General features: G+C 41.3%; 1 protein-coding gene across 5 annotated transcripts in view; it reads left to right on the plus strand.

The window, feature by feature from the left end:
• The window catches only part of PDE8B (phosphodiesterase 8B), a 284,085-nt gene that overhangs the window by 259,239 nt on the left and 10,405 nt on the right, over window positions 1-14,441 (plus strand). For all 5 annotated transcript variants that reach the window (XR_007127458.1, XM_047730026.1, XM_047730027.1 and 2 more), the window contains exons 13-18: window positions 5,833-5,909; window positions 7,296-7,460; window positions 10,170-10,215; window positions 10,640-10,775; window positions 11,655-11,853; window positions 14,205-14,422. Coding sequence is in view for 4 of the 5 variants with exons in the window: in XM_047730026.1 (XP_047585982.1) it covers window positions 5,833-5,909; window positions 7,296-7,460; window positions 10,170-10,215; window positions 10,640-10,775; window positions 11,655-11,853; window positions 14,205-14,422 (841 nt within the window). In the remaining variant the exon portion in view is untranslated. The remainder of the gene's footprint in view (window positions 1-5,832; window positions 5,910-7,295; window positions 7,461-10,169; window positions 10,216-10,639; window positions 10,776-11,654; window positions 11,854-14,204; window positions 14,423-14,441) is intronic.

Below are 14,441 nucleotides of genomic sequence, written 5' to 3' on the forward strand. Positions count from 1 at the left end.
GAACAGATCACCAAGCTGAAGAACAGAGTAATGGAAAACAACCAAGCTGAAGAGGAGAGAATACAAGATAATTAAAAATGAAAATAGACTTAGGGAACTCAGTGACACCATTAAGCCTAGTAATATTTGCGTTATAGGGATCCCAAAAGGATAAGAGAGAGAGAAGGAAGGAGAAAACGTATCTGAAGAAATAATAGCTGAAAACTTCCTAATTTGGGGGTAAGAAACAGAAAAAGAGATCCAGGAGGCACAGAGAGCCCCCAACAAAATCAACCCAAGGAGGTCAGCACCAAGATGGATAGTAATTAAAAGGACAAAAAGTAGTGAGAAAGGGAGAATTTAAAAGAAGCAAAAGAAAAGAAAATCATTACATACAAGGGAAATCCCAAAAGGATGTCAGCTGATTTTTCAGAAACTTTGCAGATCAGAAGGGAGTGGCTTGATCTATTCAAAGTGCTGAAAGAAAAAAAACCTGGAGCCAAGAATACTCTATCCAGTAAGGCTATCATTAAGAAGAAAAGGAGAGATAGACTTTCCCAGACAAACAAAAGTTAAAGGAATTCATCACCACTTAACCAGCCCTACAAGAAATGTTAAAGTGGACTCTTCGAGTGGAAAGGAAAGACCATAAGCAAGAGTATGAAATGTAGGAAACACAAAAGCAGCAAACCTAACTAAGTATAAAAACCAGTCAAGGGCATCACAAAATAAAAGGATGTTACCATATACTTAAAACATGGGAGTGGAGGAGAGGAGTAAAGAATGGGTTCATATTAAGTGACCATCAACTTAATATAGACTGCTATATACATAAGATTTTACATATAAACTTAATGGTAACCACAAAACAAAAACCAGTAATAGGGGTGCCTGGGTTGCTCAGTCTGTTAAGTATCTGACTCATGATTTCAGCTCAGGTCATGATCTCAGGGTGGTGAGATAAATCACACACACACACCCCCACCCAGGTGAGGCTCTGTGCTCAGTGGGGAGTCTGCTTGAGATTCTTTGCTCTCCCCCCTGCCCCAGCTCATGTTCTCTCTCCCTAAAATACATAAATACATCTTTTCTTTTAAAACCCAGTAATATGAGAAAAATAAAAAGGAATTCAAATATATCACTAAAGAAAGCCAGCAAACCATAAGAGCAAGAGAATAAAGGAACAGAGAATAACCGTAAAATAAGTAACAAAATGGTAGTAAGTATATACCTCTAAATAATTACTTTGAACTAAACAATCAAAAGACTAAGGTTATGAAATTGATTAAAAAAAAAAGACCCATCTATATGGTGCTTATAGGACTCATTTCAGACCCGAAGACATGCAGATGGAAAGTGAAGAGATGGAAAAGCATTTACCATGCAAATGGGAGTGGAAAAAAAAAAAAGCCTGGGGTAAGGATACTTATATTAGAAAAAACAGACTTTAAAACAAAGACTATAACAAGAGACGAAGATAATATTTTATAAGGGGAACAATTCAACAAAAAGAACAATTGTAAATAATTGTTCATCCAACAATTTTGGGTGGGAGCACCCAAATACAAAAAGAAGTTAATAACAAACACAGAGGAAGTAATTGATGGCAATACAATAATTGTAGGGGACTTTAGCACTCCACTTACATCAATAGACTGATCCAAGCAGAAAATCAATAAGGAAACAGTGGCTTTGAATGACACACTGGACCAGATTGATCTAACAGATATGGTCAGAACATTATGACCTGAAACAGCAGAATACACATTCTTTTCAAGAGCAGTTGGAGATCACCAGTTAGGTCACAAAACAAATTTCAACAAATTCAAAATCAGAGTCATACCATGCATCATTTTGAACCACAAGTCCTGAAAATAGATATCAACCACATGAAAAAAGCAAAAAGAACATAAATATTTGGAGGTTAAATAACATTCTACTAAATAATGAATGGGTCCATTAAGAAATCAAAGAGGAAATGGAAATATGCATGGAGACAAATGAAAATGAAAACATAATGGTCCAAAATCTTCAGATACAACAAAAGCAGTTCTAAGAGGGAAGTTTATAGCAATACAGACCTACCTCAAGAAGAAAAAAAAAAAACAAAAAAACAAAAACAACCTCAGCCTAATCTTACAGCTAAAGGAGTTATCAAACGAACAAATCACACTCAGAGCCACTAGAAGGAAAGAAATAATAGAGCAGCAATAAATGAAAACTAAAAGAAAAAAAGATAAATGAAACCAGGAGACAGTTCTTTGAAAAGATCAGTGAAATTGATAAGCCTCTAGCTAGATTCAAACAACCAGAAATGAAAGAGCAGTAACAACCAACACCACAGCACCACAGAAATAAAGTTATAAGAGAATATTATTAAAAATCATATGCCAACAAACTGGATAGCCTAGAAGAAATGGGTAAATTACTAGAAACATAGCACCTCCCAAAACTGAATCAGGAAGCAACAAAAACTTTGAACAGACCAGTTACCAACAATGAAACTGAATTAGTAATCAAAAAACAAAAGTTCAAGACCAGACAGCTTCACAAGTAAATTCTACCAAACATTTAAAGAGTTACTACCTATTCTTCTTAAATGATTCCAAAAAAAACAGAAGAGGAAGGAGAGTAGCCAGATTCACTCTATGAGAGTATTACCCTGATATGAAAACCAGATACAGATGCTACAGAAAAAGGGAATTACAGGCCAATATCTCTTATGAACTTAGATGCAAAAATCCCCAATAAAACATTAGCAAAATGAATTCAACAGTACATTAAAAAAATCATTCATCACGATGAAGTGGGATTTACTATTGGGATGCGAGGGGAGGTTCAATATTTGCAAATCAGTCAACAAGAGAAAGGATAAAAACCATATAATCATTTCAAACTGAAAGATTCAGAAAAAGCATCTGACAAAGATGACAAAAAAATCTGATAACCTACATTCATGATGAACATACCTCAACATAATAAAGGCCATATAAAACACCCACAGGTAACAACCTACTCAATGTAAAGAAGAGTTTTTCCTCCAAAATTAGGTACAGGACAAGGATGTCCACTGTGACTTCTATTCAACCTAGTACTGGAAATACTAGCCACAGCAATTAGATAAGAAAAAGGAATAAAAGGCCTCCAAATTTCTACGGAAGAAATAAAACTTTGATTATTTGCGAACGACATGATAATATGTAGAGAAAACACTAAAGACCCCACCCAGAAAGTACTAGGACTGATAAATGAATTCAGTAAGGTCACAGTATAAAAAAACCACCAATGTACCTAAATCCTTTGCATTTCTATACATTACTAATGTAGTAACAGAAAGAGAAAGGGGGAAAACAATCTGATACACAATTGCACCAAAAATAATAAAATACCTAGAATGAGCTCAACCAAGGAGGTGAAAGATCTGCTGTACTCTGAAAAGTATAAAACAATGATGAAAGAAATTGAAGACGACACAAATGACTGGAAAGATACTGCATACTCATGGATTGGGAGAACAAATATTAAAATGTCTATACTACCCATCCTACAAATTTAATGCAATCCTTATCAAAATACCAGCAACATTTTTCACAAAAGTAGAATAAATAATCATAGAATTTGTATGAAACCACAAAGACAGCAAATAGCCAAAGCAGTCTTGAAAAGAACAAAACCAAAAGTATCATAATCCTAGATTTCAAGATACACTACAAAGCTGTGGTAATCAAAGTAGTATGGTACTGGTACAAAAATAATGCATTAATCAGTGGAACAGAATAGAGAGCCCTGAAATAAACCCATGATTATATGGTCAATTAGTCTTTGATAAAGCCGGAAAGAATATGCAATGGGAAAAAGACTTTCTCTTCCACAGTGCTGGGGAAACTGGACAGCTACATGCAAAAGAATGAAGCTGGACCACTTTCTCACACCATGCATACAAACCTGAAATGACTAAAACGAGACGTGAGCCCTCAAACCATAAAAATCTTGGAAGAGAGCAGAGACATTAATTTCTCTGACATTAGACATAGCAGCATTTTCCCCAATATGTCTCCTGAGGCAAGGGAAATAAAAGCAAAAATGATCTACTGGGACTATTCCAAAATTAAAAGCTTCTGCAAAGTAAAAGGACCAATCAAGAAACTAAAAGACAACCTACTGAATAGGAGAAGATGTTTGCAAATGTACCTATCTAATAGAAGGTTAGTATCCAAAATATATTTAAAAACTTATACATCTCAAAACCACCAATAATCTGATTAAAAATGGGCAGAAGACATGAAGCTGTTTATCCAGAGAAGACATCCAATGGTCAACAGACAAATGAAAAGATGCTCAACATCACTGACCATCAGGGAAATGCAAATCAAAACCCTGATGAGCTATCACCTCACACTTGTCGGAATGGCTGAAATCAGAAACATGAGAAGTAACAGTATTGATGGTGAGCATGTGGAGAAAAAGGAACCCTTGTGCACTGTTGGTGGGAATGCAGATCGATGCAGCACCATGGAAAAAAGTATGGAGGTTCCTCAAAGAATTACCATAAGATCCATTAATTTCCACTACTGGGTCTTTTACCCATAGAATACAAAAATACTGATTCAAAAGGATATATGGACCCCTATGGTTATTGCTGCATTGTTTACAATAGCCAAATTATGGAAGATGCACAAGTGTCCATTGATAGATGAATGGATAAAAGATTTAATATATATGTATATATTATATGTGATATGGGTGTATATATTATGTGTAATATATGTGTTTATTGTGTGTATATATTATATATAATATATATGTATTACATATACAGACACAATGTAGTAAAGATAAATGTTATATATAACATGTATAATATTATATGTAATACACACACGCGCGCACACACACACACACAAAATGTAGTATTTCTCAGCCCTAACAAAGCATGGAATCTTGCTGTTCGCAACCATGTGGATTGGTCTGGAGAGCATAATGCTAAGTGAAATAAATCAGAAAGACAAATATGTATGATTTCACTCAAGTGGAATGTAAGAAGCAAATAAAGCCAAAAACCCCACAAAAATCAGAAAACAGACTCTTACCTATAGAGAATAAAGTGGTGGTTACCAGAGAGGAGGTTGCTGGGGGGGGGGGGGGCGGGAGGGTGAATGGGTGACGGAGATAAAGAGTACACTTACCATGATGAGCATTGAGTAACATATGGAATTGTTGAATCACTATATTATACACCTGAAACTAATATAACACTTTTTAAAACTGTACTGGAATTTTAAAATAAAAATTAACATTAGAATTAATTTAAAATGAAAGTTTCTATTGATTAGAGCTAGAACCATCACTGGATTCTGGGCGTTAAGAACCTAGGGGCACAGGGAGGTCAAGAGGCTGGCCGTAATTACTGAGAGTGGACTCCTTCCTCTATGCCCCACCCTGACCACGGCCCGTGCTTCCTTTTCCACACTGCAGTTACCCAATTACATGGTCAACAGCTGGGGACTAAAAGTTAGGAACTATCAAAGTTGGGCTTCAGTGATTTACAGGAAAGTGAGATGGGGCCTCAGGATCCCATTAACCCTCTCTGAAATTACCCTTCTGGAACTGGGACTCCTAAAACCTGCCTGCACCATCAAGGTTCCAGGCCAGAGCACCTTTTCTAGACTTTGGCAAGTAGTGCCTGATGTCTCAGCCTTATAGGATTAAAGGATGGGCATATCTTTTGCTTTGTGGAGGGCAATGGGGAAACATTCCTTTGAGAATCAGGTCCCTGGTCCATGAAGGGCTCCTTTGGTGCATTTAGCCCAGCTGAGCCATCAGAACCAGCTACAACTTTCTTTTTCTCTTCAGCACCAAGCCTACAGAATCGTCGCTATCCATCTATGGCAAGGATCCATTCCATGACCATCGAGGCTCCCATCACAAAGGTGAGTGGCAGCTGCTGCCTCCACTCTGCAGTCAGGGCCACCCAGTACTGGGCTAATTTCTGGAGATAAAGTCATGAATGACTTACTACTGATACCATAGAGAGGAAGCATACTAAATAAACACATAATAAATAAATTTGTAGTTATAAATTGCAATGACTGTTAGTAAGGAAAACTGTAGGTTCTAAGAGAAAATTAGAATTCTATGGCCCTATTCGTGTTGGGTGAGGTGATCAGAGAGAGTTCTCTCTAGAGGAAGTAATGTTTGAAGTAAGAACTGAAGAATGCAAGGATGTTAGAAGAAAAGGTGGGCGAAGAGAATTCTGGACAGCAGTCACAGTGAGGGAAGAAGCAAAGAGTTGACTGGAGTACTGGAGGATTGGAGTATTTGAAGAAGAAGGTGAAAAAAAGTGTGGGCGGCTAGAGCTTGGAGACCGGAGGTGGGGGTTGGGGGAGAAGTGTTCATATTTTAGTTGTTTGCAGAAGAAACCACTGAAGAGTTTCAAGTTGGGGAGTGACATGATCAAGTATGTTATTAAAAAGAACACCCAGCTGCCATGAAGAGAATGGACTAGAAATGGCAAGAATGAGAAGAGGCCAGTTTGGGGCTTTTCCAGAATTTCAGGCCATGAAGTGTTGTTAGTTGGATTAGAGTTACAGCAGTGGAGCTAGAAATGAATAGATGAAGAAATATTTAGGGGTAGAATTAATTTAACTTAGTGATGAGGGACACTAGGAGAGGTGACCAAGAAATGGGGAAAACGGTTTGTCAGCTGCGGCTTCCCAGGTTTTGTCTTTGAGCACAGGTGGATACAAGTGTTGTTTTGCCCAGTGTAGGAAGCAGAGAAGGAGCTCTTGTCTTCGATTTTTTTGTTGTTGTTGTTCCATTTGTTCACTTGCCTGCTTTGGGGAGAAGGGAGCAATATCATGAATTTAGTTTTGGACATGTAAGTAAGATAGTGCAGTAGATAGGTCAGGTAGGCAGCTGAATATACAAAGTTGAAGGTTGAAAAGGAGTTGAGACAGGGGTGTAAATTTGAGAGTACTTGGATGTGGATCATAGGGGTCCAAAATCATGGAAATAGCTTGTCTCTGGAAGGACTGGAGAGTGAAAGAAAGGCCCAGCACCAGTCTCCAAGGAGCTCCAACCTGTAGAAGAGAGCTAGAGAAGGATCAGCAAAGGAGCTGCAGAAAACGTAGTCTCTGCAGTGGGAGCACCACCAGCAGAGGGGGAACAGAAAAATGGACTAGTTCAGTGGAAACACGGATCATTTTAAACAACAAAACGTGTTACCATCTGATTTCTTACCATTTCCAGGCATACGTGTAACCTTTGGGAATTAGAATCCTAATATCCTCAAATTTATTCTCTCTCTACTTCCTTAGGTTATAAATATCATCAATGCAGCCCAAGAGAACAGCCCCGTCACAGTAGCAGAAGCCTTGGACAGGGTTTTAGAAATTCTACGGACCACAGAACTGTATTCCCCTCAACTGGGTACCAAAGATGAAGATCCCCACACCAGTGATCTCGTTGGAGGCCTGATGACTGTGAGTGATGAGGGAAACCCAGAAAGGCAGAGGAGAGGCAGGAAGTGCCCTCCAGAGGACACAGAACATGTAACATAGAAACTGGTGCCTGTAGTTGCAGAAACATCTGTCGTGTGGGCTAACGTCAGCATAACCAGAGGCATCTGCATCAAAAGTTATTATCTGAGTGGTAGAATTCAAGGAATTCTTGAATATATCTTTCCATGAAGCAAACTGATCACAGCAATGGGAGACAGTGCTTCAGAATCCTCATGACAGTAAAGAGTAGCAGTTGATGGAGGGAGAAGTATGCACAGGGGAGCCCTTGTCGATGTCTTCCCCTTGACCCAGGGCAGTGTTGGATTGAGGGTTATGGACACCAGGCTCCTTATATCATGCAAAAGATTGTACTTAGACTACACCACAAAATCGTAAAAAAAATCCTTTGTTAAAATCAAAGCTTATATAGAAGTTATCCCACTTAACGACTAAGCCATCCAGGCGCCCCCACCCCCCACCCTAGAATCCAGTAAAGGCAGAGCTGAGCTGTTCTGGCTCCGTAGGGTGAGGTGGGGCAGGGTCTGCCCCCTATCAGCTCGCCAGTACCGCCTGCCTCGGCCTCTGTAACCACCAAGAGCAGCTGATTTTTTTTTTTTTAAGATAAATTTTTTTTATTTATCTGTTTGACAGAGAGATCACAAGTAGGCAGAGAGGCAGGCAGAGAGAGAGGAGGAAGCAAGCTCCCTGGTGAACAGAGGGCCCGATGCGGGGCTCAATCCCAGGACCCTGGGATCATGACCCGAGCCAAAGGCAGAGGCTCAACCCACTGAGCCACCGAGCAGCTGATTTTTTAAGGACTCATCTGTTCTCGTGTTTTTATGTAATCTGTTTGGTGGTAATCCTCATATATCAGCAAGTGAAGAAAACGGAGAAGATTCAAATTACTCATTTGTAATCCTAATCAGAGGCTGAAACTGGAAGTACTCTTTGGGAGGAAAACAGACTCCTGGAGTTATCTGTGTGTTTTCTGTCCAGCCCTGTCACCATATGCTGGGTTGACTGGTTTTGTAGTCATTCTCCTTGTTCCTGCTGAAAGTCTTTAATGAGTCTAGTGACACCCCCCACCCCCCGCCATTGCTTTCCTGCCTCTGGGCTGGCCTTGGCTGTCCCATCCCCGTGCAGCGTAAACTTGAGCTCTGGAGAATGCTGGCAAGGGTCATTCAGGAGGGCAGCCACAGCTGAGTCGCAGTAGGAGGCCTTTGGTTCTTGGAGCTACGTTATCTGCCCTCCTTCCCCCTGCTGGCGTACCATCTTGTGGTTCTTCTGCAGGTAAGGCTGTGAGGAATCAGTGTAGAATTCTACCTCCTTTTATTTGATTTTGGGAACCAGAAAAAGAAAGGCAAAACAAAAACAGGAGTACCTTGCAATACCTACCTTACAGGCAAGACAGTTGTAGCCATGGTTACTTGCCTACTGATAGAGTTTTAAAAATTAAGGGCTTGGCCTAAAGATCCAAGGTATGACTTCAGGGGAGTCCTTCATTAATACTTTAAATTTTTTAAGATTTATTTATTTATTTTAAAGAGGGGGAGCACCCAAACAGTACCTAAACAGAAGGAAAGAGAGAAGCAGACTCCCCACTGAGTGCCAAGGCCTCCATAGGGCCTGATCTCAGCACCGCGAGATCATGACCTGAGCCGAAATCAAGAGTCAGAGGCTTGGGGCGCCTGGGTGGCTCAGTCAGTTGAGCATCTGCCTTTGGCTCAGGTCGTATTCCCAGGGGCCTGGGATAGAGCCCCAGGTTGGACTCCCTGCTCAATAGGGAGTCTCCTTCTGCCTGCCACTCTGCCTACTCATGCTCTCTGTCAAATAAATAAATAAAATCTTAAAAAAAAAAAAAAAAAAAGGAATGGGAGGCTTAACTGAGCCACCCAAGCTCCCATTTTCATTAATACTTGGAACCTTAGTGCATACTTTCTAGAGAGACAAGTAATTTTATAAATGACTTTTAAGCAAGATCTAAATAATTAGGTACTTAAGGGTAGAAAGCAGAGAGAAGGAAACTGAGATGCAGCACCATCTGGGGCCTAGCTCAAGAGCCTAGTAAATGGAAATCACCGGAATTCTTTCCACTCCCTTATGCTGCCCCAAACATCTCAAACCCAGAAACTTTCATTTTAAAGGCCAGTTGCAATGCCCATGTTGCAAAACAGAAAATACAGTTGGAAAAAAAATTTAGATATAAGTCAAAAATCAGCCCACCCTTTTTAAGTTTTTACATTAAGTCATTCCCAAAATGTGGCCCATGACTTTGGTTTCCCAATATGTAAATGCAAGAACACAAGAATAACACAGTCCCTATAAGGGGAAGTGGCATTCCTTCAAAATAACCCACATCCAAAAGCAGGACCCCTTCTGTAATTGCAGAAATGTGGCTTCAAGATGCCAGAAGACAAAGAAGGCATTTGAAAAAAGGCAAATCAGAGGTCAGATGTGAAACCTGAATGAAGTCCTATCTACTTTATTCTCAATTCTCCATCTCCTGGGGCTAATAGCGGTGGAAGGGAGAATATCCTCTGTCTCATAGATACTCTTTTAATTTTGACCTTCAACTTGGAGTTCCAGATTGGGTTGTTCAGGATGCAGGTCTCTTAGGCTAATGGAAGAAATGAGAAAACAATGCTAAGAGCATGGAAAGCACACTTCTAATAGTAGCTTTCTTTATTCCAGGATGGCTTGAGAAGGTTGTCAGGAAACGAGTATGTGTTCACTAAGAGTAAGTTGTCATCTGTCCATGTCATGATGATAACCAGTCTCCAGCCTGTGCCTTCTCACATTTTGGGATTACTGTTTGGGGAGAGTGTTGTTATTTCCTGTTGGGTCTCACTGGAGTTCACTGTCCCTGTGTTCTGCCTTGAAACCAGGTCTCCTTATTAAAATTACTTCTTTGAGCACTGTCCGAGTAGGAATTGCAAATCTCTGTACATTTAAACAGTTAAATGGAATACTTCTTTTATTTTCATTTTTGGTTGGGGGATCTGGAAGTTTCATAATAGAAGAATCTGGAAGTAAAAAATCTTCCTACCCTTAGAAGTTCAAGACGTCCTTTCTAGTAGCTACCATGAAGATGATGACAAATGCTCAGGGACACTCAAGATTCTGCAATTAACCAGCCTCCCCAACCCCATCTGTTTGCTCAGATGTGCACCAGAGTCACAGCCACCTTGCGATGCCAATAACCATCAACGATGTCCCCCCTTGTATCGCTCAGTTACTTGATAATGAGGAAAGTTGGGAGTTCAACATCTTTGAATTGGAAGCTGTAACACATAAAAGGTATGTGGCTTCTCTGGCTGCAGGTGGGGAAAGATTGATGGCCACGCTCAAGACTTTCACATCTGGATTTGAGGGAGACGTGAGTTCTTGCCACAAGAAACTTCACAGGTTCTACCAGTCATGCCATGTTGGAATGTCGAACAACCAGAGAGACTGTGGCCCCTGAGTGAGCTCCTTTATGGAGACAGAGTGGGTAAGATGTGGGATTAGCCTGGTGATGACCAAGGATGAGGACTTACTACGTGTCCTTTTCAGATTTATCCAGGTCATTCCTTTGTGCTAGTGAGCCAGGAGTTGCAAGTACTCTCAGCCCCGAACTGTTGAAGCTCCACCTCACAAAATGAGTTTGAGAGCACTACAGACTTGACCTTGGATCTATCCGGGAGGCAGGGAAAAAATTAAATAACTCAGAAAGACCTCTTCTATAGTAGGAGAAGGCTTTCTTCTGGGGCTGTTGATGTACCGGATGTGAATGATTCTCACCTGTACATGAATAATGTGATGGGAAATGGTAAGACTTTGCAGAGACCACTGTCCTTAGGCTCAGTGACTTCCTGAGGGGACGCAGAGGAAGTACAGAGCTTGTATAGAAGTAGAGATGGACTATCAGAGATCTGTCTTGGTTGCTGGAACCACTGAGGCCATATGACTTAAAGACAATCGAGAAATCATGTACGGATCACCACGAGGCACCTGGTTATAAATTGGTGACTGATGAGATGTTCTGTCTCCTAATTTGGGGAGAGAATATTTTTATGCCTTTGAGCATGTGAAGTAAAAACGTCTCAAGAAAAATGCCTCTATTCCCCTGTGTCATCAAAGAAAGCAGTTTCTAGACCAGTGAATCCAGTGAATCGGGTTTGTTTTCCCTTCTTCTAGGCCATTGGTTTACCTGGGCTTAAAGGTGTTTTCTCGGTTTGGTGTATGTGAATTTTTACACTGCTCTGAAACTACTCTTCGAGCCTGGCTCCAAGTGATTGAAGCCAACTACCACTCCTCCAATGCCTACCACAACTCCACCCATGCCGCCGATGTCCTGCATGCCACTGCCTTCTTCCTTGGAAAGGAACGAGTGAAGGTAGAATTTTGGTATCAGGATCTAGTTACCTGCCTAAATTGGAGGTCCAGGAGCTCAATCTTACTAAATGTGAAGCCAAAAAGCTAACTTTTGTGTATATATACACACACACTCAGATTAACTGATCATGTTGGTGTTGTAAAGACATGGCCTCTTCTCCCAGCTCTCCCCTCCCCCACATGCCTAAAGTAGTAATTGATGTCATGGGAGAGACTCCTTTGCATGCCTGGCTGATTCATGAACCCATTCTCCAGGTATTCACAAGGAGCCCACTGTGAGGGATCAAGGACAGGACTTCATTATTACAGCAAATGGTTACTTGGTCTAGAGTTTCCATTTTAGGATCAGAATTGGGCCAGTGGCGTATTATAAACCAGACAGTAATGAGCCAACGCACATTCTACTGATCATAGATGTAGGTGTATGTGTTTTGTGTAGGTGTGAATGTGTATATCCTATATTGATGACTTACATAATTCTGAGAGGTTTCACGTCCCTTAGTCTTACTTAGAAGTGAGTAGTGTCCTCTACAGGTGCTGATTTATAGGACAGCCCTATGTACACCCCATGCACAGCTGGCAAGAGATCCCTTCTCCCCTCCTTCCCTACTCCCCTCACTTGCACAGTGAAGCTTATAATTCCTTTGCTGCAATTAGAACTGAAGCTTAGAATGCAGACGTCCTGGGAGAACTGCTGTTTAGGGACTGAAATTCAGATCAGTCTGCAGTGGCCTGACATGAGATCATCTCCGTATTCTAAGACCCTGGGTACTTAGAAGAGTGGCAGTGGGTCAGCCAGAAGGAGCAGAAATGCCACCATAGTGGGGAGAGTTTGCCAAAGCCCATCAGCCGGAAGCTGATCTTGGTATTCACTTTAATCATCAACAAAATAAAGAATGTGGTCCAAGAGTGATGCTTTTGAAGATCTTTATCACCTGAGGTTAAAAAAGTGACCTGAACCTATGTTTTTACAGCCCTTTCTTGGAGGAGCCAGGGCACTTCCAGATCCCTACTGCAGGCTCACAGTCCTCCGCTATATGCTGCACTGCTGAGGCTGCACCGGGCCAGTAGAGGACGAAACCTAAAAGCATGAATGTCAAGACCAAAGTGATGGCAGCCCCTGCAGTCCAGAGTTGGAGATGAACCTCACTTAAGCAGAACCACTCTAGAAAAATAGAGACTAAATGCTTGATAAACCAGGGAGTTCTTGGTCACTTTATCATCTCCCTTACTCTCCCTCCCCTAAGAATTTTCCTTTAAATTGTGAATTCTGCTAGTGGTGCAAAATCTGATTGAATTTCTCAAATAGCAATGGAAACAAGGCTAAGACTGTAATACAATTTAAAAGACGTTTTCTAATTCTGACAGTCTTGCCAGACAATCAGAAAATGTAGAACTGCAAGGAACCTTGGAGAATTGGGCTGGAAGGAGCTCTTGAGCTCAGAGGTTTATTTTTTACTTGTGTGTATGTGGAGAGAGAGAGAGACAGACAGAGAGAGAGATAGATTTGTGCCTTTCCCAGTAAACTGTCAACCCCATTAGTGCAGAAAGCATGCCAGTGTAGTTCATCATTGTAGTGCCCACACTCTAGAGCCCAGTAAGCCTAGAAGAAATGATTACTGAATGAATTCCTAAGTTATAGGATCTCTTACATGATAGTAGCCCATTTAATAACCCCCACCTAAAGTTGTAATCTGAGAAAACATTTGTATGCCCTTGTGCTTTGGTCTGTGTTCTCAGATTAACACAGCAAGAGCTTAAGAAATAGGGTCTCCCTTTTGCCTTTGCCGCCTGCTAGCCTAGAGCTGAATTTGGTTTTCAACAGCAAGAGCTGCCTTAACCTTAGTTGTCCTGGGAAAATTCTTTTTCTTGTCCGTGATTCTCTTGTACTGCTTGGCTCTAGTCCTTTTACCTTGGTGTGAAGAGTCTTGATGTATTTGTGCCACTTACTGCCACTCCCTCACTCTGCCTAAGTAAGCAAATGAAATAAGTAATACTTAGGATCATAGGCCACTCTATGCTCTCTCCACTCGTGGGAAAATGTCACAGCAATACCACAGGGCAAGCATTTGGAAAGGCCTGTTTGGCTTCCTACAAAGAGCTGGAGTGAGTGGGTGCTGGGAAGAGAATGTAAGCATCCATCACAATAGATATGTCCCATAGCTCAGATTTCTGTTTCCCTCCAGATACGTTGCAGCATAGTGGAGTATCTGCGCTGTGTCCTGGGTAGCTTCTCAACTTCTAGGAAGTCAGAGAAGGCTCATCAGGCCCATCCCTCCTGAGGCACAGATAGGAGTGTAGGTCTCTGATAGCCAGTGGATAACATTCACCCTTGCCTCCCCACGGTCCCAGGGAAGCCTCGATCAGCTGGACGAGGTCGCAGCACTAATTGCGGCCACGGTGCACGACGTGGATCACCCGGGAAGGACCAACTCGTTCCTTTGCAATGCAGGCAGCGAACTTGCCGTGCTCTACAATGACACCGCTGTCTTAGAGAGTCACCACACTGCCCTGGCTTTCCAGCTCACCGTCAAGGACAGCAAGTGCAACATTTTCAAGAACATCGACAGGTCTGTGGTGTTTGGGTTC

The sequence above is a fragment of the Lutra lutra genome, chromosome 5, assembly GCF_902655055.1.
Source record: "Lutra lutra chromosome 5, mLutLut1.2, whole genome shotgun sequence".
Classification (NCBI taxonomy): domain Eukaryota; kingdom Metazoa; phylum Chordata; class Mammalia; order Carnivora; family Mustelidae; genus Lutra; species Lutra lutra.